Consider the following 19939-nt stretch of genomic DNA (forward strand, 5'->3'; position numbering starts at 1 on the left):
ACCAAAAGCAAATAATCCAATTAAAAAATGGGCAGAGGAGCTGAATAGACAGTTCTTTATAGGAGAAATTCAGATGGCCAACAGACACATGAAAAGATGCTCCACATCGCTTGTCATCAGAGAAATGCAAATTAAAACCACAATGAGATATCACCTCACACCAGTAAGGATCGCCACCATCCAAAAGACAAACAACAGCAAATGTTGGCGAGGTTGTGGAGAAAGGGGAACCCTCCTACACTGCTGGTGGGAATGTAAATTAGTTCAACCATTGTGGAAAGCAGTATGGTGGTTCCTCAAAATGCTCAAAATAGAAATACCATTTGACCCAGGAATTCCACTTCTAGGAATTTACCCTAAGAATGCAGCACTCCAGTTTGAAAAAGACAGATGCACCCCTATGTTTATCGCTGCACTATTTACAATAGCCAAGATATGGAAGCAACCTAAATGTCCATCAGTAGATGAATGGATAAAGAAGATGTGGTACATATACACAATGGAATATTATTCAGCCATAAGAAGAAAACAGATCCTACTATTTGCAACAACATGGATGGAGCTAGAGGGTATTATGCTCAGTGAAATAAGCCAGGTGGAGAAAGACAAGTACCAAATGATTTCACTCATATGTGGAGTATAAGAACAAAGGAAAACTGAAGGCACAAAACAGCAGCAGAATCACAGAACCCAAGAATGGACTAACAGTTACCAAAGAGAAAGGGACAGGGGAGGATGGGTGGGAAGGGAGGGATAAGGGCAGGAAAAAAGAAAGGGGGCATTACGAGTAGCGTGTATAGTGTGTGGGGGGCACGGGGAGGGCTGTGCAACACAGAGAAGACAAGTAGTGATTTTACAGCATCTTACTACGTTGATGGACAGTGACTGTGAAGGGGCATTTGGGGGGGACTTGGTGAAGGGGGGAGCCTAGTAAACATAATGTTCTTCATGTAATTGTAGATTAATGATACAAAAAAAAACCCTACTTGTCTTAGGTTTAAAAAGTGAAACCAGTGCCCACAGAGAATTTTACTATTTAGGATAAGAGTGATTTGCTACCATGAAATAGTCCAGGGCTTCATCTTAACAGTATGCTTTGCCTTTTTAATGGGGGAAAAAACCCGTTTGATAACATGAACACTTGTACCTTTTTGAAATTTATCCCAAATGAACTTTTCTGAATCTCTCCTTAAAATAGGTAGTTTCAAAGTACCAAAACTTTAGTGTCAGTAGGACCTTTGTTATTTTTTTTTACGGACTCTCTTTAAATGGTCATTGTTTATATAAGAACTACTTCTCTGTTAAATTTGTTGTACACTAAGTAAAAAGAGTCAGTTGCAGAGTAGAATATATAGTACAATCCATTAAAAAAAAATAACTCCTAACTTGTGGTACATATTATGTGCACAGAAAAAGGTAGGGGTATACAGCAAACTCTTAATGTGCTTAACTTCTAGCAAGGTGTTTTTGTTTTTTGCTTATGTGTTTTTTACCACTTTTGTGGTTTTTTTTTTGAACAATCACAGACTTAAATTTAAATCCAATAAGATGAAGTTAAGTGATTATAAAACCCTACCTTCCATCAGTAGATGAATGGATAAAGAAGATGTGGTACATATACACAATGGAATATTATTCAGCCATAAGAAGAAAACAAATCCCACCATTTGCAACAACATGGATGGAGCTAGAGGGTATTATGCTCAGTGAAATAAGCCAGGCGGAGAAAGACAAGTTCCAAATGATTTCACTCATATGTGGAGTATAAGAACAAAGAAAAACTGAAGGAGCAAAGCAGCAGAATCACAGAACCCAAGAATGGACTAACAGTTACCAAAGGGAAAGGGACTGGGAAGGGAGGGATAAGGGTGGGGAAAAAGAAAGGGGGCCTTACGATTAGCATGTATAATGTCTGGGAGGGGCATGGGGAGGGCTGTACAACACAGAGAAGACAAGTAGTGATTCTACAGCATCTTACTACACTGATGGACAGTGACTATAATGGGGTTTGTTGGGGGGACTTGGTGAAGGGAGCCTAGTAAACAATGTTCTGCATGTAATTGTAGATTAAGGATAACAAAAAAAAAGCAAAACCCTACTTTCTCAAAAATATATAAAAATTAAATATTTGTTTTGTGTTATTTTGATTCTTTGTGGTTTCCTTCCTAAAGTAAGAGTAAAATATTATGTTTCAAGATAGCGCACTGTCCTTTACTAGTGAATGGGACCATGCTCCATTCCTCCTCCAGTCCTTCCAATTTATAAAGTACTTATGCCGATTTAGAAGGATTAGGGTAGATAGTTTGGTTGTATTTAATGTTTTCTTTAGTATCCTTGATCTTAAAAGTATATTTTACAAAAATTCATATAAAAATTAAATTTGCTAAACCATTCCCAGAAGTGAAAGAGTTTTTCCAATTGTTTTCAGCCCTTTTCTTAGGGAGTGAATAATGATGAAATATTGGACACTTAAATCAAATTTCCTTAATAGAGCTTATGTTTGAATCAGTCCTTTGTGCCCAGAAAGCTAAAGCAGCACTCAATGGAGCAGATATATATGCTGGATGTTGCACACTAAAAATCGAATATGCAAGGGTAAATATTATTTTTCAACACTTTGCCAAAGAAATATTTATGCTTTGGATATACAATTTGAACTTACTTTCTTTTAATCTTAACAGCCAACTCGTCTAAATGTTATTAGGAATGACAATGACAGTTGGGACTATACCAAACCATATTTGGGAAGACGAGGTAAGTATTTTATGCATTTTAGAATGTACTTAATACTGTTGACAAATTTTTACATACAGTTTCCTTTTCTGAGATAAGCTAGTTCATTCAATTGAAAACCTTGGTGAATGCTTCTGTTGCAAAAGGCCATGTAATGCTGGAAAATAACCTTGAACATTAGTGCCCCCTACTGGTTTGTACTGAGTTATTTATATTTAGTTCAACAAGGAGCCCCCATACAGGCACGCCCGCAGTTCAAGGACTTGCATTTCTCCAAGCAGCTCTCTCTCTTTGGAGGAGAGGAAACTGATTCAGAATATTCCTTACAAACTGCAAACTTGCACACTGCTTCTCTATGGAAAGGACTTTTCCCCCAAGCTGGACAAGGCATTAAGAAGGATAGAGGACTCCAGCAGGCTGACTCTACACTTCATCATGCACAACATCGGCATCAGCAAAAAGCCCTCTGAAAAACTCAGACTTGCAACTCACCTTGACTGCATACTGCATGCACCATCACCCCAAGTTTTTAAAGGAGGACACTTAACAATACTTCAGACTTGCATGGGATGAACACCATGATAGACTGTGCCCATTTATTCAAGTTGTATGTGTATATTGGTCTGATTTCCCATAAGGTTTCAGTTGCAGAATTTAAGACTTTTCACTAACGGATACTAGACTTTACCTACAATGTTGTAAATCTTAATGCCCATTACTGTAATTGTTTGCAGCTTAGATTCAAATTGTTAATTGGCAAGTAACCAGGGCAAGTCTGCAGGTCTTGGGAATTGATAATGCTCATCCAATCCACACAGATATTAAAGATAAAAGGATTAGAAAGGTGCACACTTGCTGCACTTGTTTACTTTTTTGTTTTTGTTTTTTATCAATTGTGGACATTGAATAGCATAACATAATGAAAAGGTACATTATATGTAAAAGGTGATTTTCTATGTGGTTTTATTTTTGTAAAATGGCTGTTTATAAGTTGTTACTTTTTGTAACAATTAAAGGTTATCACTCATGTTAATTTGTGTAACTAGAAATTTTGACATTCCAAATGTAGGTGAAAGTAACATGTCTGTTCAAGGTAAAATATTTAAACTTGATAAATCTGAAAATAAGCATTTCATTTGAGATACATTTTCATCTATAACTTATAAATGCTATAGATTTATGAGCATAGATTTGATTGATAAAATTGTTCAACTAACTGTGTGGAAATTCTGGAATATACTAATTAAAATGTGGATCTTGTAAAAACAAGGGGGCTGCAGTATTGGCTACATCTCAACGGCAATATCATTGGTTGAACCACATGTTGGAAATACCAAGATGAGTATGTCTGTAAAAGGCAATAAATAGAATTGTATGGCATCCAAAATATCTTGAGCAAGTAGTAGGGACTATAGTGCATGTGCTCTTGCCAAAAGAGACAATAAAAGAGAATATTATGATCTTATGCATATTCAAATATTTAGGACTTTTGATAATTGGCCCTGTTAATATTCAGTTCTCAGTAAAATCATCTTGCCTTATGCACGGGGTTGCAGTTTTGTTTTGTAATTCAGCTTTGGCTGAACCCCACTTTTTTCAGTACTCACAGAAGAAATCTGCTTGGAATAGGCTTGGTGCAGTTGAATTACAGTATTAGAAAACAAAGCCTTAGTGCTTAAACAGCAGAACAAGTGGTTGATGAGAAATCTCACTTCTGTCAAATTATAGTCAGTCATTGAACACTTGGTTTTTTGTTTTTTTCTTTACTCACTTGATAGTGATTTTTGGTTCAATTTCTCCTAGTATGTCTTAAAACATTTGTAGAAGTGCTTCTTTTAATAGTGTTTACATCTAAAATTTATACAAAGCCAGCTTAGATTAGATTTTCATACAAAGAATTGCATCCAGAAAGTTTAGAAATCTGTAAGGTAGATAGTTAAATAGTGAAACATAATTAAAGGAAGTAAAACAAAACTTTTGTTGTTTATGCTTTCAAAGGAAGATAATTCTTGCTTTCTGATTCCTTACAGATGTCTGTCTGCAAGACCACGACAGTTTACATTTTTGTTTTTGTGTTGATTTCAGCTTCCACTCAAGTTGATACTGAATTATAACTTTCTGTCCCCCCCCTCCAAAAAAGAGTGCTTTAATAAACATAGCCTCATTTTTAAAAGTCCTTTTCAGGAGAAATTACATTTTAGTGTAAAAAATTCTTGGCCTGGACTCCAGAGAATCCTTCCAGAAATGCTGAGCAAAACTCATATATGTGCATCTTCCTGGGGAGAAGGTACACAGCTTCCCATCAGATTTCAGATGAATCCATGAAAGGCTACAAATCACTATAGACTGGTGTGTTCAGCCTTTGATGTCTGCACACTTCTGTTTTATGTGACCTTTTTTAGGTAGTAAATACTTCAAAGAAATAATTATTATTGAGAATGTTTGCCTAAAAGACACTTTGGAGATCATCTACCCTATACTCTTTCATTTTATGAATGAAGATTGTTTCTGTGTTGATACAGCACATTAGTGGATAAGTTAGAGTCATCTGATTCACAATTCAGTGCTCTTTGCTTTATAACACAGTTGACTGTATCTTTAAAACTGAGCCATGAAGACGTCATGGTCGTTTTGGTTTAAGAGTCTTAGATCAGATAAGGAATTACTTTTAGTGTTTGGTGGCATGCTTAAGCAGAGGAACATTAACAGAATGAATTAGCAGACTGGATTGAATCAAGAAGAGTGAGACTTAAACCATGTTGCTCGAAGTCATGTAATGGAAGAAGGAACTATGAGTGTTTAGACTGTAGAAGAAATGACTGGGGAAGTGGAGGGAGGATCATCATAACTTTTAAGCATTTGAAAGAGTTTTTGGAGGGATACTAAGTCTGTGAGGACCTAAATGAGGTAAAATGTGGGTAGAGGAATAATTTTTATACAGTATAAAAATTCATTTTCTCATGATTTACAACTAACTGAAAATGTTTGGGAGAGTAGTGAGTACCTTGTTAATTGGTTTGGGTGAGCTGAGGCTAGATAGTCGCAACTGACAGGGATGGTGTAAAGGGAATTTATACGCTGAATAGAAGCTGAACTAGCTGGCCTCCTAGGTCCCTTTCAGTGCTACAGCTTGGAACTGGCAATTAGTGATACTTCTAGACTGAAGTGAAAATTAAAGTATTTCTCATCTCCCATAAACCTCATTTGTTTAGGGGACTAAGGATATATAGAAAGCCTCAATCTTTGAATTTTCAAAGATTAGATGACCAGATTCTTAGAATGCATTAAAAAAAAATCACATTGGACACTAAAGTTCGATCAGCAAACTCTCTAAAAGTACTGTACAGTGATTTTCAGAATTTACTAACCAACATAGGAAGAGCTATTTAGAAACTTAAAAGTAATTGTTTTAGTGATGTCTCAAATTAGATTTAGGGAAATTGGCATTCCTTCCCTGAAGATGTAGCTGGAGTAAAATTGCCCCAGGTGTGTTGTGGTGCTCTCACAATAATGTAGCCCCCTTGGTTAGCTTCATCTGGCATAAGTCAACTCGGGGCGGGTGCTGTAGTCTTACCTGGTGTTAAGGTCTATAGACAATGACCAGTTAATGACACAACATGGGCCCATGATGTGCCATCTCCCCGCTCCCAGGCAGTAGGTTTGTGAATATGTGTATATACGTACGAAATGCTCTGTGTTTACTGATTGTGAAACCGTGTGACACAGGTTGTTGTTGGCTTATGCTGAACTGCTTGAAAGAAGCCCACTTTGAAAATGTGTTGCTGTTGAAGCTAATAGTATGATTCAGGTACTGTCCTTCAAAAGTACTGCACTTAAAGCTTGTTTTAAAGACATGTATTGGTAAAAACTTCTGTACAATGTCAAACTCTAGCATTGTGTACATTCATTTTCTGAAAAGTATCCATTCTTCCCTTAAATTTGAAAGTGTGATTGTATTTGGCATTTACCGAAAAGATATTTTCAAGTTAAGTGGAATTTGTTAGATAGAATTACTTTCCTAAGCTTTGGTGTTTGTATTCAAATTGGATATGAATGGGTGTTTAAAGTTAACCAGGAATCATATTTCTTTTATGAATTGTAATGGATGTTTTGAATGGGTGTTTCCCATGTGAGAACTCTGTTAAGTATCTGAGTCAAAATTGTTAAAACCATGTTTCTACTTTTGTGTCAGATAGAGGAAAGGGTCGCCAGAGACAAGCCATTTTGGGAGAACACCCTTCTTCGTTTAGACATGATGGCTATGGTAAGTTTGTCAAGGCAGAAGGAAGGTAGTAGAGACGAACTATTAGAATTTTTTCATTTCTGATGAGGAATGGCACATTTCTCCTCTCTATATTTCCTGCTCACCTGACTTGGTTTATTTGGGATTAGTCCCATTTAGTATACTCCTAAGGAGTTGTCCAAAATCCTTTGTTTTCTTAGGATATTGATGATATATCATATAATCCTTGTGATAAATGAGAACTATTGGTTGGGGATAGAAAGCTTTTTTATCATTATATTTTGTTTTGTTTTGTTTTTTGGTTTTGATTAGTAATAGGCCCTGGTTTGTTACAGGACCATGAATAAGTATTATTGGTCTGGTAAGTGTGTTTTCTTCTATTCTAGTCATTATGAATGAAGAGGTATTTTGAATAATGAAGAAAGAATGGGGTATTTGTCAAAAAGGGAACATGTTTCTGGTTAATGCCCTTAATTCTTATAGTTCTACAGTTGGTATTTTGGCTTTGGTTAAATTTATTGGCATTTAATTCCTCTTTTAAAACTTAGTTTTAATGTTTGCTGTATTGATATTTAATGTTTGCTGTGTTGATAAAGTTAAGATCACAAAACCTGAAATAATAATCTACTCTAGGGAAAAGTTAGGTATCAGAGTATTGTCCTTGTAAGTAGATTTTGAGAATTTCTGATAAGACGTAACTGGTTATATGTTTTGTGTTTTTAAATGTTTCTTAGCTTTTAGTAGTAGTTATTGGCCCCACCCATTGTGTGGTTTAAAATTAAAGTACAATACTATTAGAATTGGTAGAAAATAGAAATGCTGGGATTTATCATTGAAAAGCCCCTGCATTGCCTGTTTTCCAAAGTGTTTTCAGATTGCCTTCATGCTTGATGACCATTCTTAGCTGTGAATTTTGGCTTATTTTTCTCATGTCTTTTTTTGAGCTCCAGGAATTTATTATCTGTGTGTGTGTATTTGTGTTTCTACAGTAGTCTATATGGCAGAAGAGATTGAAATAATCTCTGTGTTGTATCAGAATAGTAAGTGTTGTACTGAATGAAAATCTTAGTACAGCTCTTTCAGTGAGTGTGTTTCTTGGTCATTTTCCTTAGTTATTTAACAGAGTAAATATCATATATAGTCGCATGGGTAGTTCTGATCCTACAGGAAAGAAACACTTATTGTTAGGAGGTTTGCGTCATGGAGAGGTACAAGAGAATTGCTAATCACAAGTTTGGAGTGTAGTTGTGAAGTATATCGATGTGTCATGGCAGTCAGCTGAAGGCTAAAAATTAAAGGTTTTACCAAAGGGACTAGAAAAATGTGAAGGACAAAGAACTCTACTGTGGTGTTCTTTGATGTGTTGACACAGACTATTTTCTCAGTATTGGTTTGCAGGTTTGCCTTCCTGTATAAAATATATTTCACTGAAAAACTATAAACAAAAAGACATTGTATGTCCTAGAGGAACTTTATAGTTTTAAAAAGCCTATTGTAACATTCTTTGTCAGTTTCATGCCCTAATTTATTTAAAGTGTTAATATGTGTATACATTTTAAAATGTAAACTTAAGGAGAGGTGCAAAATTCTTTGGAGTGATGGTTGTAACACAGGGGTCACTCAAGCTCTGGAGAGTCCTCTGAGGAAGACTGGTTGTGGTGGGGCTGTGTAGGGGCATCCATTCTGAGCTATGTCCATTGAAACATTTAAGTCTGAGGATAATTTGTTTTATTCTTCTAGGGAAGTAAGCAGAATAAGGTATGAGAGAGATGAATAAAAAGAGGTAGGGAAGTAAGACGAGGAAATTGGGAGAAGCAAAGAAGATGGGAGTGGGTGGTAATGATACTGAGCCTTTTTACAAATACTGCAGATCATAGCCGAATCCCTTCAGACTGGCATTTCAGCAGAACAGATTTATTTACATTTTGGTGTCATATCATGGTTGGTTTTTCCTTTTATGATGGTATGTGAGAGAAAGAAGGAGTAGAACATGTTTAATTAAATGCATTCATTGGTTTATTATAGCAGTACAAATCTGTGCTTTCAAAATTCTTTAAATCATTTAATTTGGGAAGCCCAGCCCTATATGATGAACTGCTGGTAGAAAAGCCTTCGTATTTGAAAAGTGGCAAAAATGAATATACATATTTATTTGCTGTGAGTCCCAAGAAAAGTTTGTGCATTAATTGCTTGCTTCTTTGGTTATGATTCCAGGACCAAAGGTTTTAAATTGTCAATGATAGGAAATGCCTTTGAAATGTTAATGATGCCATTTATGTACCATTTTTCCACGTAGTAAATTTTTAAAATACCTGAAGTGTTAGTTTTTTAAGCACCAAAAACTTTTTGCATGGACTTTTTTACATATACAGAAAGCTTTTAAAAGACTTGGAGTTTTAAAATCTAAATAGTGTAGGTAACATAATTTAATTCTGGTGACTCAGGGTTATAATTACAAACATCATTTATTCTCTTGGGTTGAATTCGATTGGGACCTAAGGCAGTGGATCTCAAAGTTTTTGGACCTTGGCCAAGTTAAGTACAGTGTTAGTTTCCACTGCCCATCTATGACAAATCTTTCCACTTTACATGAAAAAGAAAATTTAGTAATAATAGTGTTATTACTGTATAAGCACGTGGTGGTAGTAGGGTGGCAATATAATATGTATACCTACATTTGCAGTAGGGTAAGAATGATTGGTTTCTGAGCCCAGTGTATATATAACAGTCTAAATTAGAGGCCAAATATGTATTAAGTTATTAGCAAGTAACTCTCCATGTGCTATGTTTTGATAAACTTTCCATTATCAGCAAGAAAAGCAGTTGAAAACCATGACCAGTTTAAGGCAATTCTGATGATTATGCATTGATAAGGTGTTTCTCCATAAAATTGCAGGAATTCATGCTGTATATGCTCAGTGGTAATGTTGCTGTGTCATGAATGGCAGCTATATTTAAAATACTGATACTGAATTGGAGTCCACATAAATTCTAATAGCATGTTCCAAAATATAGTAGTCCTTAGTAACGTACCTAGTAGATGACAAGTGTCCCTTAGTCTTTCATAAAAATGAAAGTCAGTAGCATTACATACTCTTATTTCTTGAGAAACGAGCAAAGAACTTGGGGTTTGGATTTTTTGCACATCAGGAGAACCTTTTCATATACCCCAGAGTATGCTTCTGTAATTACTACCACAGGAGCACCTAAAATGTGTGAATTTATATTTTTGAGCTACATCTATCCATCTTAGTTGCATCATTTGAGTTCTTATTGCCTCTCTTCTTGCTGCAGTAAATGTGCCCTATGCTGCTTTTCATATCATAGTTTCTCTAGACTCCCTCATTGCTGTCTATTTATTACCTCTAGCTTTATTTTCTTGTTACGTCTAATCTGTTATGGATGGGAAAACCAGATAAAGTAATTTAGAACTACTCTAAAGTTAGCAAATTGATTCTTAATAAGGACTCTCAGTATAAGAGACACAGATTTATGTGCCTTTCTGTGACAATAATTTCAGATACTCAGGCATTATTTTCTTCTGGGTTCCTGATGTTTCAAATAATGGAGATGCTGAATAATGACACCTCTGAGTTGGTGAGGTATTAACTCGATTAGGGTTTTAGGTTCCTAAATTAGAATTAAGAGAATAAAATACCAACCTGAAACAATATGTTGCAGTAAAACATATTCAAGGAGACCACTTTTCAGTGGAACTATAGATGTTCTCTTTGTTATGTCTGTATAGAGAGTTTCCTAGATTTCACTGTATATTTTATTGTTTATCCTCCAAAAGATGTTAGCAGAAGGTTTTTTTTTTAATTTGAGTTGTAATTTATAGTAGTTCAGAGGTTTACCTTGATTTTCCCCTTTTACCTATGGCCTTATATACTTTTTGTTAAAACTACTATGTTCTAAAAATATAATTTAATGCCTGATGTATGCAGGTGTGTGAAGGTCAATGTATATTGCATCTGGTACAAATAAATACAGATTTTATTAATTCCCACAGGTTATAATTGATTGTTAACACATTTACGTTTTTCTTGGACATACATTAAACTATTTTTAAGAGTTTTGAGTGTATCTGGTAAAGTGTATCTGCTGAAGTTGTGTTTTGTTTTGTTTTGATCATTTTTATAGGATCTCATGGTCCATTATTGCCTTTACCAAGTCGATACAGAATGGGTTCTCGAGATACACCTGAGCTTGTTGCATATCCGTTACCGCAGGCATCTTCCTCTTACATGCATGGAGGAAATCCCTCTGGTTCAGTTGTGATGGTTAGTGGATTACATCAGCTAAAAATGAATTGTTCAAGAGTCTTCAACCTATTCTGCTTGTATGGAAATATTGAAAAGGTAAGTTTCATTTTATATTAATTTACCTTGCTAAGATATCTAGTAGAAAGATCTGGAAAGGCTGCAAATATATGTCTTATCCTTGTATTCAGAACATACAAATTCTTTCAGTAGTGACCCTCATAAGCTGAAAATCCATTAGTAGGGACTTGAGAAATTTTTTATTGGTAAGTAATCAGTACAGGTTGTTGGTATTAGAAATAATTGAAAACAGTACAGTTGACCCTTGGACAGCATGATTTGAGCTGTATAGGTCCACTTACATGTGGGTATTTTTCCATATTGGAAAATTTTTTGGAGATTTGTTAGAATTTGAAAGAACTTGTAGAGAACCATGTAGTCTACAAACACTGAAAAAATTTGGAAAAATATGTCATGAATGCATAAAATATATGTAGATATTAATCTATCATTTACTACCATAAAATCAACAGGGTATTAGTAGTTGTTTTTGGAGAATCAGAAGTTGTATGTGGATTTTTGACTGTGAGGGTTGGTCTCCTAACCCATGAGTTGTTCAGGGGTCAGCTACAGTTTAATAATTTATTATAGTATATAGGCATAAAGCTATGTTTAGCATTTAACATGTTGAACTATGGAATTTAAAAGAGCACTTTCATGGAGCTAGGATATGTTAACATGTCTCAGAGTGTGGTCCCAAGTTACGAATTTTAGGAGAGTTTTAGACTTACATACTTGCCACCCAAATACTAGAGTTCTAGTGTCTTCTGAGGAACAGTGTGCTTTTAACTCAGTTGGTTTCAAACGACTGCCTTTGATAGAATGTATCCAAAATTTTCAGTCTGGAGACTTATGCTCAAAAAGTAATAAAACATTTAAATTTTACACGTCTTGAAGATCTTTAAAATTGTAACTTTATTTTCAACAGATAACTCTGCGGTTTGCCCAGATCTTGATGTTTTGTTCATTGATGTCTCATAAATACTTTGACTAGTCCCTGTCACATTAGATGGTAAATTATTTTTGAGAGAATGCTGGAAAATTTAACTTGTGAGATGATTAGTAGTATTAAGTTTCTTGATACACTCGCTAACTTGAATTTCAGAACTACTAATGTTGTTTTCGTGTTCTTTTAAATGACTAATGTTCTTTTCACAACAACAAAAAAATACAAGTGTGTGAATCTGAAGTGTGTGAGGGGGGAGCGTGGCTTGAGAAGTTGGTACTCTTAATTCTAAAGCCGCCTTAATATGTGGAAGCAGCTGGAGAATCTCTGAAACAAGAGTTCTCTCAACATAACTGTTAGACAGCATTTTTAAAAAGAAAAGAAAGAAAACCCCACATTTGGTCTGGGGGATAACATATGGCATATTTATGCTTATGTAATTAGTCAATAATGTATGCTTATATAGCTAGCCAATAATATGTTGTGCTTTTCACATGTGTAGACAACCAGAATCAGGCAGTTTAATCAACATCTTTACTAGACTTTGTCATTTGTGTTTTAAACTAATTGTCTCATGATTTAAAAACCTGAATCATTTTGACTAATAAAACTTAAGTTTTCTATATGTTATTTGAACAATTCTAGTCTCTTACTCCATATCTCAAAAATTATTAGCATTTTAAATGATACGTTATTAAATTCAGCCATCATAATCCTTTAAAGACATACGTATAGTTAATATTTCCTAACTTTTTTTTAGATTTACCTATATAAGATTTGCATATTTAATATTTATATATATTTAGTTATTATTAGATTTGTATATTCATTGGATTAAATCAAAGGAGAGAAATTTTGCTTGTAAGAAGACAGTTGATTGCAAATGAAGCTGAAAAGTCCTCCTGCAGCTGAGTTTCATTCAAGTACAGGTGCAGTGTAAAAATGCTTAGGATAGCCCATTAAAATTGATAGTTACAATGGTGGATATAGATGCTATGTTGCATTTATTGGGTAAATACATTCCCAGTATTCCTTTGAGGTTAACAGATAAGAAAGACGTATGTTCAAGGTGTCATGGGTGTTTGTACTTGACATATGTTCAAGGTGTCATGGGTGTTTGTTACTTAATAGCTATGTAGGAACTTCCCTTGGGGCAGGCCCTATGCTGAATGATTATCATACTTTATCCCATCTAACACTTACAGCACTTATGCAAAAATTCGAATAATGTGAGAGGATAAGTCATGAAAACTTGTGAACTATTGCCTATTGTTTTGATTTGCCCATCTTCAGCCTTTCTGCTGGCAATGCTATCTCTTTTTATTTTTTTGAAGTCCAATTTATTGATTTTTTTCCTTTTAAAGACTGGTTTTATCATTTGTAAAAACTCTTCAACAAGACCTAGAATCTGAAGATTTTATCCTATAATGTATTCCAAAAGTTTTACGGTTCTAACTTTCATATAAGTCTATCATCCATTTGGATTTAATTTTTTTAAAAATAACCTTTTATTCACATAGAAACAACATCTGCATTTTTAAAACTAGAAAAAGAACACCTACAAAAGTAGTTTACATTTCCACCATCCAGAGATGCTCAATGTCACTCTGAATGTAGAGTTAGTCTTCCACATTTGAAAATGGTATTATATTATATCTAAGTTTTGTAAGCTGTTTTAATGAGATGTGATCTCTGCCTATGTTCAGATTTTTCCAGTTCACCTAAACACGTAGCAATGTTTGTGTTTTTTTTTTATTAAGATTTCACATGAAAAACATTGTGGTTATGACATTCACCCATATTATCAAGTCACCCCCACCCCCATTGAAGTCACTGTCCATCAGTGAAGTAAGAGGCCACAAAGCCATTACTTGTCTTCTCTGCTACACTGTCTTCCAGGTGACCCCACACACACCATGTGTACCAACTGTAATACCCCTCAATCCAATTCTCTCTTCCTTCTCACCCACCTTCCCCAACCCCTCCCTTTTCGTAACTGCTAGTTCCTTCTTGGAATCTGTGAGTCTGCTGCTATTTTGTTCCTTCGGTTTTGCTTCGTTGTTATATTCCACAAATGAGGAAAATCATTTGGCACTTGTCTTTCTCTGACTGGCTTATTTCACTGAGCATAATACCCTCTAGCTCCATCCATGTTGTTGCAAATGGGAGGATTTGCTTTGTTCTTATGGCTGAATAATATTCCATTGTGTATATGTACTACATCTTCTTTATCCATTCATCTATTGATGGACACTTAGGTTGCTTCCATATCTTGGCTATTGTAAATAGTGTTGCAATAAACATAGGGGTGCATATGTCTTTTTGAATCTGAGATTTTGTTTCCTTTGGGAATTCCCGGGTCAAATGGTATTTCTATTTTTAGTCTTTTGATGAACCTTCATCTTGCTTTCCACAGTGGTTGAACTAATTTACTTTCCACCAACAGTGTAGGAGGTTTCCTCTTTCTCTGCATCCTCACCAGCATTTGTTGTTGTTTGTCTTTTGGATGTTGGCCATCCCAACTGGTGTGAGGTGATATCTCATTGTGGTTTTAATTTGCATTTCTCTGATGATTAGTGATATGGAGCATCTTTTCATATGCCTGTTGGCCATCTGTATTTCTTCTTTGGAGAAGTGTCTGTTCATATCCTCCACCCATTTTTTAATTGGGTAATTTGCTTTTTGGGTGTTGAGGTACATGAGTTCTTTTTATCTTTTGGATGTTAATCCCTTGTTGGATTTGCAGTTTACGAATATATTCTCCCATACTGTAGGATGTGTTTTTGTTCTGCTGATGGTGTTCATTTGCTGTACAGAAGCTTTTAAGTTTGATGTAGTCCCATTTGTTCATTTTTGCTTTTGTTTCCCTCACCCGAGGAGATGTGTTCAGAAAAAAGTTGCTTATATTTATATTCAAGACATTTTTGCCTATGTTTTCTTCTAAGAGTTTTATAGTTGCATAACTTACATTCAGATTTTTGATCCATTTTGTATTTACTTTTGTGTATGGAGGTAGACAAGAATCCAGTTTTGCCAAAACCAGTTGTTGAAGAGGCTGTCCTTTCCCCATTGCATATCCATGACTCCTTTATTGTATATTAATTGACCTTATATGCTAGGGTTTATATCTGGGCTCTCTATTCTGTTCCATTGATCTATGGGTCTGTTCTTGTACCAGTACCAAATTGTCTTGACTACTGTGGCTTTGTAGTAGAGCTTGAAGTCAGGGAGCATAATCCCCCAACTTTGTTATTCCTTCTCAGAATGCTGTGGCTCTTTGGGGTCTTTTGTGGTTCCATACGAATTTTAGAACTATTTGTTCAAGTTCGTTGAAGATTGCTATTGGTATTTTGATAGGGATTGCATTGAATCTGTAGATTGCTTTAGGCAGGCTGGCCATTTTGATAATATTAATTCTTCCTATGCATGAGCACGGGATGTATTTCCATTTATTGATGTCTTTAATTTCTCAAATGAGTGCCTTGTAGTTTTCAGGGCATAGGTCTTTCACCTCCTTGGTTAGGTTTATTCCTAGGTATTTTATTTTTGATGCAACTGTGAATGGAATTGTTTTCCTGATTTCTCTTTCTGCTAGTTCATCATTAGTATATAGGAATGCAACAGATTTCTGTGTATTAAAATTGTATCCTTCAACTTTGCTGAATTCAGCTATTTTAGTAGTTTTCAGTGCATTCTTTAGGGTTTTTTATGTACATGTCGTCTGCAAACAGTGACAGTTTAACTTCTTCCTTACCAACTTGGATGCCTTTTATTTCTTTGTGTAGTCTGATTGCTGTGGCTAGGACCTCCAGACTATGATGCGTAAAAGTGGGGGAGTGGGTGGGCATCCTTGTCTTGTTCCTGATCTTAAAGGAAAATTTAATTTATTTCTGCTCTTATCTTTATTATGTCCTTCCATCCACTGACTTTGTGCCTCATTTGTTCTTTTTCTAGTTTCATTAATTGTGAGTTTAGACTGTTCATTTGGGATTGTTCTTTCCTGAGGTATGCCTGTATCGCAATATACTTTCCTCTTAGCATGGCCTCCACTGCATCCCACAGATCTTGCAGTGTTGAGTTATTGTTTTCATTTGTCTCCATATATTACTTGATCTCTGTTTTTATTTGATCATTGATCCATTGATTGTTTAGGAATATGTTGTTGAGCCTCCATGTGTTGTGGGCTTTTTGGTTTTCTTTGCATAATTTATTTTTGTGGTCTGAGAAGCTGATTGGTACAATTTCAATCCTTCTGAATTTACTGAGGCTCTTTTTGTGGCCCAGTATATGATCTATTCTTGAAAATGTTCCATGTGCACTTGAGGAGAATGTGTTATCCTTCTGCTTTTGGGTGGAGTGTTCTGTAGATGTCTGTTAGGTCCATCTGTTCTAATGTGTTGTACAGTGCCTCTGTCTCCTTACTTATTTTCTGTCTGGTTGATGACCTGTCCTTTGGAGTGAGAGAGGTGTGTTGAAGTCTCCTAAAATGAATGCATTGCATTCTGTTTCCCCCTTTAATTCTGTTAGTATTTTTTTCACATATGTAGGTGATCCTGTGTTGGGTGCATAGATATTTATAATGGTTATATCCTCTTGTTGGACTGACCCCTTTATCACTGTGTAGTGTCCTTTGTCTCTTGTTACTTTCTTTGTTTTGAATTCTATTTTTTATGATACAAGTACTGGAACTCCTGCTTTTTTCTCCCTATTAGTTGCACGAAATATCTTTTTCCATTCTTTCACTTTTAGTCTGTATATGTCTTTGGGTTTGAAGTGAGTCTCTTGTAGGCAGCATATAGATGAGTCTTGCTTTTTTATCCATTCAGTGACTCTGTGTCTTTTGATTGGTGCATTCAGACCATTTACATTTAGGGTGATTATGTATAGATATGTACTTATTGCCGTTGCAGGCTTTAGATTAGTGGTTACCAAAGGTTCAAGGGAAGCTTCTTTACTATCTAACACTCTAACTTAACTCACTTAGTATGCTTTTACAAACACAACTAAAGGTTCTTTTTTTTTCTTTTTCCTCCTTTTTCTTCCTCCTCCATTCTTTATATACTAGGTAACATATTCTGTTGCCTTTGTGTATCCTTTGACTGACATTGGGGGTAGTTGATTTAATTTTGCATTTGCTTAGTAATTAATTGTTCTACTTTCTTTACTGTGGTTTTGTTTTCTCTGGTGACAGCTAGTTAGCCTTAGGAACACTTCCATCTATAGCAATCCCTCCAAAATACACTGTAGTGTGGGTGGTAAATTCTCTCAACTTTTGCTTATCTGGAAATTGTTTAATCTCTCCTTCAAACTTAAATGATAACCTTGCCAGGTAGAGTGTTCTTGGTTCAAGGCCCTTCTGTTTCATTGCATTAACTATATCATGCCATTCCCTTCTGGCCTGTAAGGTTTCTGTTGAGAAGTCTGATGATAGCCTGATGGGTTTTCCTTTGTATGTGATCTTTTTTCTCTCTCTGGCTGCTTTTAATACTCTGTCCTTATCCTTGTTCTTTGCCATTTTAATTATTATTTGTCTTGGTGTTGTCCTCCTTGGGTCCCTTGTGTTGGGAGATCTATGCACCTCCATAGCCTGAGAAACTATCTCCTTCCCCAGATTGGGGAAGTTTTCAGCAATTACCTCCTCAAAGACACTTTCTATCCCTTTTCCTCTCTTCTGCTCGAACCCCTATAATGCAAATACTGTTCCATTTGGATTGGTCACACAGGTCTATCAATATTATTTTATTTCTAGAGATCCTTTTTTCTCTCTGTACCCCAGCTTCTTTGTATTCCTGTTCTCTGATTTCATTTGCCGTCTCCTCTACTTCATGTAATCTTCTTTTAAATCCCCTCATTGTATGTTTCATTTCAGATACTGTATTTTTCAAAGTTTCTGTCTCATTCTTGAATTCCTCCCTGAGATCTTGACTATTTTTCTGTAGCTCCGTGAGCATGTTTATGATTTTTATTTTGAAATCTCTTTCAGGAAGATTGCGGAGTTCAGTTTCACTTTGTTCTCTTTCTGGTATTTGTGGGATTTGGGTTTGAACCAGGTTCTTTTGACATTTCATATTTGTAGGTGGCACCCCCTAGTGCACAGAAGCTCTACTCTGCAGCTGCTCAGCCCCTAGAGCAATGGCGGGGATTGCAGGTGAGCAGCGCTGGTGCCTGCCTGGGAGGAAAGAGCTCTTTCCTGCTTCCCAGCTGTAGTGCCTGCCTCCATTGCCAGGTTCAGTGGGCCAAACATGCAGGGAGGATCTTCTGTGCTATGTACTTGTAGCTGCTGTAAGTGGGGCTGTCCTCTGGCTGGCCTGGCGCTGTGGTAGGTGCAGCTGGTTTGTGAGGTGGTGCTGGCCAGGAGGAAGGAGGGGCAGGCTACATATCACGATGGGGGTTTTGGAGCTGTGAAGCCAGGGGCATGGAGTGCCTAAAGCTCCTGAAAGCTCTCAATCTGTTGGGCTGAGTTCACTGGGACAATTTTGTCCACCTGTCATTTCTCCTGAGCAGCAAGCTCTGTGCAATTCTTGCCCCTTAGCAGCCCTTGTGCTGTTAGGGAGTCTCTCTGAGTGCCTGCCTTTCTTTTGTCCCAGAGCAGCAAGTTGTGTGTACCTGTTCTCCACAAGTGACTGGAATCTCAGTCTCTCCAAGTATTCTGCCTGTCTTATTTTCCAACCACACTAATCTCCAGAGCAGCATGTAATGTAGGTTCATGCTCCCAGTGCAGATCTCCAGGGCTGGGTGTTCAGCAGTCCTAGGCCTCCACGGCCTCTCTGCTCTGTTTCTCTTCCTCCCACTGGGGAGCTCGTGTGGGGGAAGGGCTTGGGTCCCACTGGATCATGGCTTTGTGTTACTTGACCCTTTTCTGTGAGGTCTGCTGTGTTCCCTAGTTAGGCAGTCTGCCACAGCCTTCTTTCCTGTTACTCTTTGAGGATTAGTTGTATTTGCTATATTTTCATATTATATGTGGTTTTGGAAGGAGGTTTCTGTCTCACCTCTCATACTGCTATCTTTTTTTTTTTTATTTAAATTTTGAATGGGATGTAAAGTTTAGGTCATGGTTCATTTGGGGGAATGGGAGTAGTAGAACTATGGGTTTCTATCCAATAATTCCAGCACAATTTGTTTAAAAGATAACCCACTGAATTATTTTTGCAACTTTGTCAAAAATAGGTTGGCTATACTTGTACAAGGCTACTTTTTAAGACTTCTGTTGATCTGCGCATCTATTTATGCACATGATTAATGACTACAGCTATGCAACAGTCCAGAAATTGGATAGAATTTTATTTTTTCAGAATTACTTTATTTTTCTAGTTCTTTTGTTTTTCCACATATTTTGGAATAATGTATCTACAGAATATCTTGTTGTGATTTTGATAGCAATTGAGTTCAACCTGTGTGTCAATTTAGGGAGAATTAACATCTCTTCTATGTTCATTCTTCTACTACATGACAACAGTATGTCTCTCCTTTTATTTTGATTTTCTTTTATTTCTTCATCAGAGTTTTGTGTGTTCTCCCATTGTTGGGTAAAGTGTTCTGTAAGTATCTTCAAGATCCTTTTGGTTAATGTTGAGTTATTCTGTATCCTTGCTGATTTCCAATTTGTTATTCTGCCCATTGTTAAGGGATGGGTCCTTGAAGTCTTCAACTATAGATTTGTCTATCTTTACCATCAGTTGTATCAGTCTTTCCTGT

General features: G+C 36.1%; 1 protein-coding gene across 3 annotated transcripts in view; it reads left to right on the plus strand.

Moving 5' to 3' along the window:
* Positions 1-19939, plus strand: part of HNRNPLL (heterogeneous nuclear ribonucleoprotein L like) — a 45222-nt gene that overhangs the window by 17949 nt on the left and 7334 nt on the right. The window contains exons 5-8 of one of the 3 annotated variants that reach the window (XM_036931607.2): positions 2499-2595; positions 2682-2754; positions 6926-6997; positions 11120-11337. In XM_036931607.2, the coding sequence (XP_036787502.2) occupies positions 2499-2595; positions 2682-2754; positions 6926-6997; positions 11120-11337 (460 nt within the window). Of the gene's footprint in view, positions 1-2493; positions 2596-2681; positions 2755-6925; positions 6998-11119; positions 11338-19939 lie in introns of all 3 variants that reach the window. The other 2 variants (XM_057497277.1, XM_057497278.1) reach the window with 2 other exon arrangements.

The sequence above is a fragment of the Manis pentadactyla genome, chromosome 2 (genome assembly GCF_030020395.1).
Source record: "Manis pentadactyla isolate mManPen7 chromosome 2, mManPen7.hap1, whole genome shotgun sequence".
Taxonomy (NCBI): Eukaryota; Metazoa; Chordata; class Mammalia; order Pholidota; family Manidae; genus Manis; species Manis pentadactyla.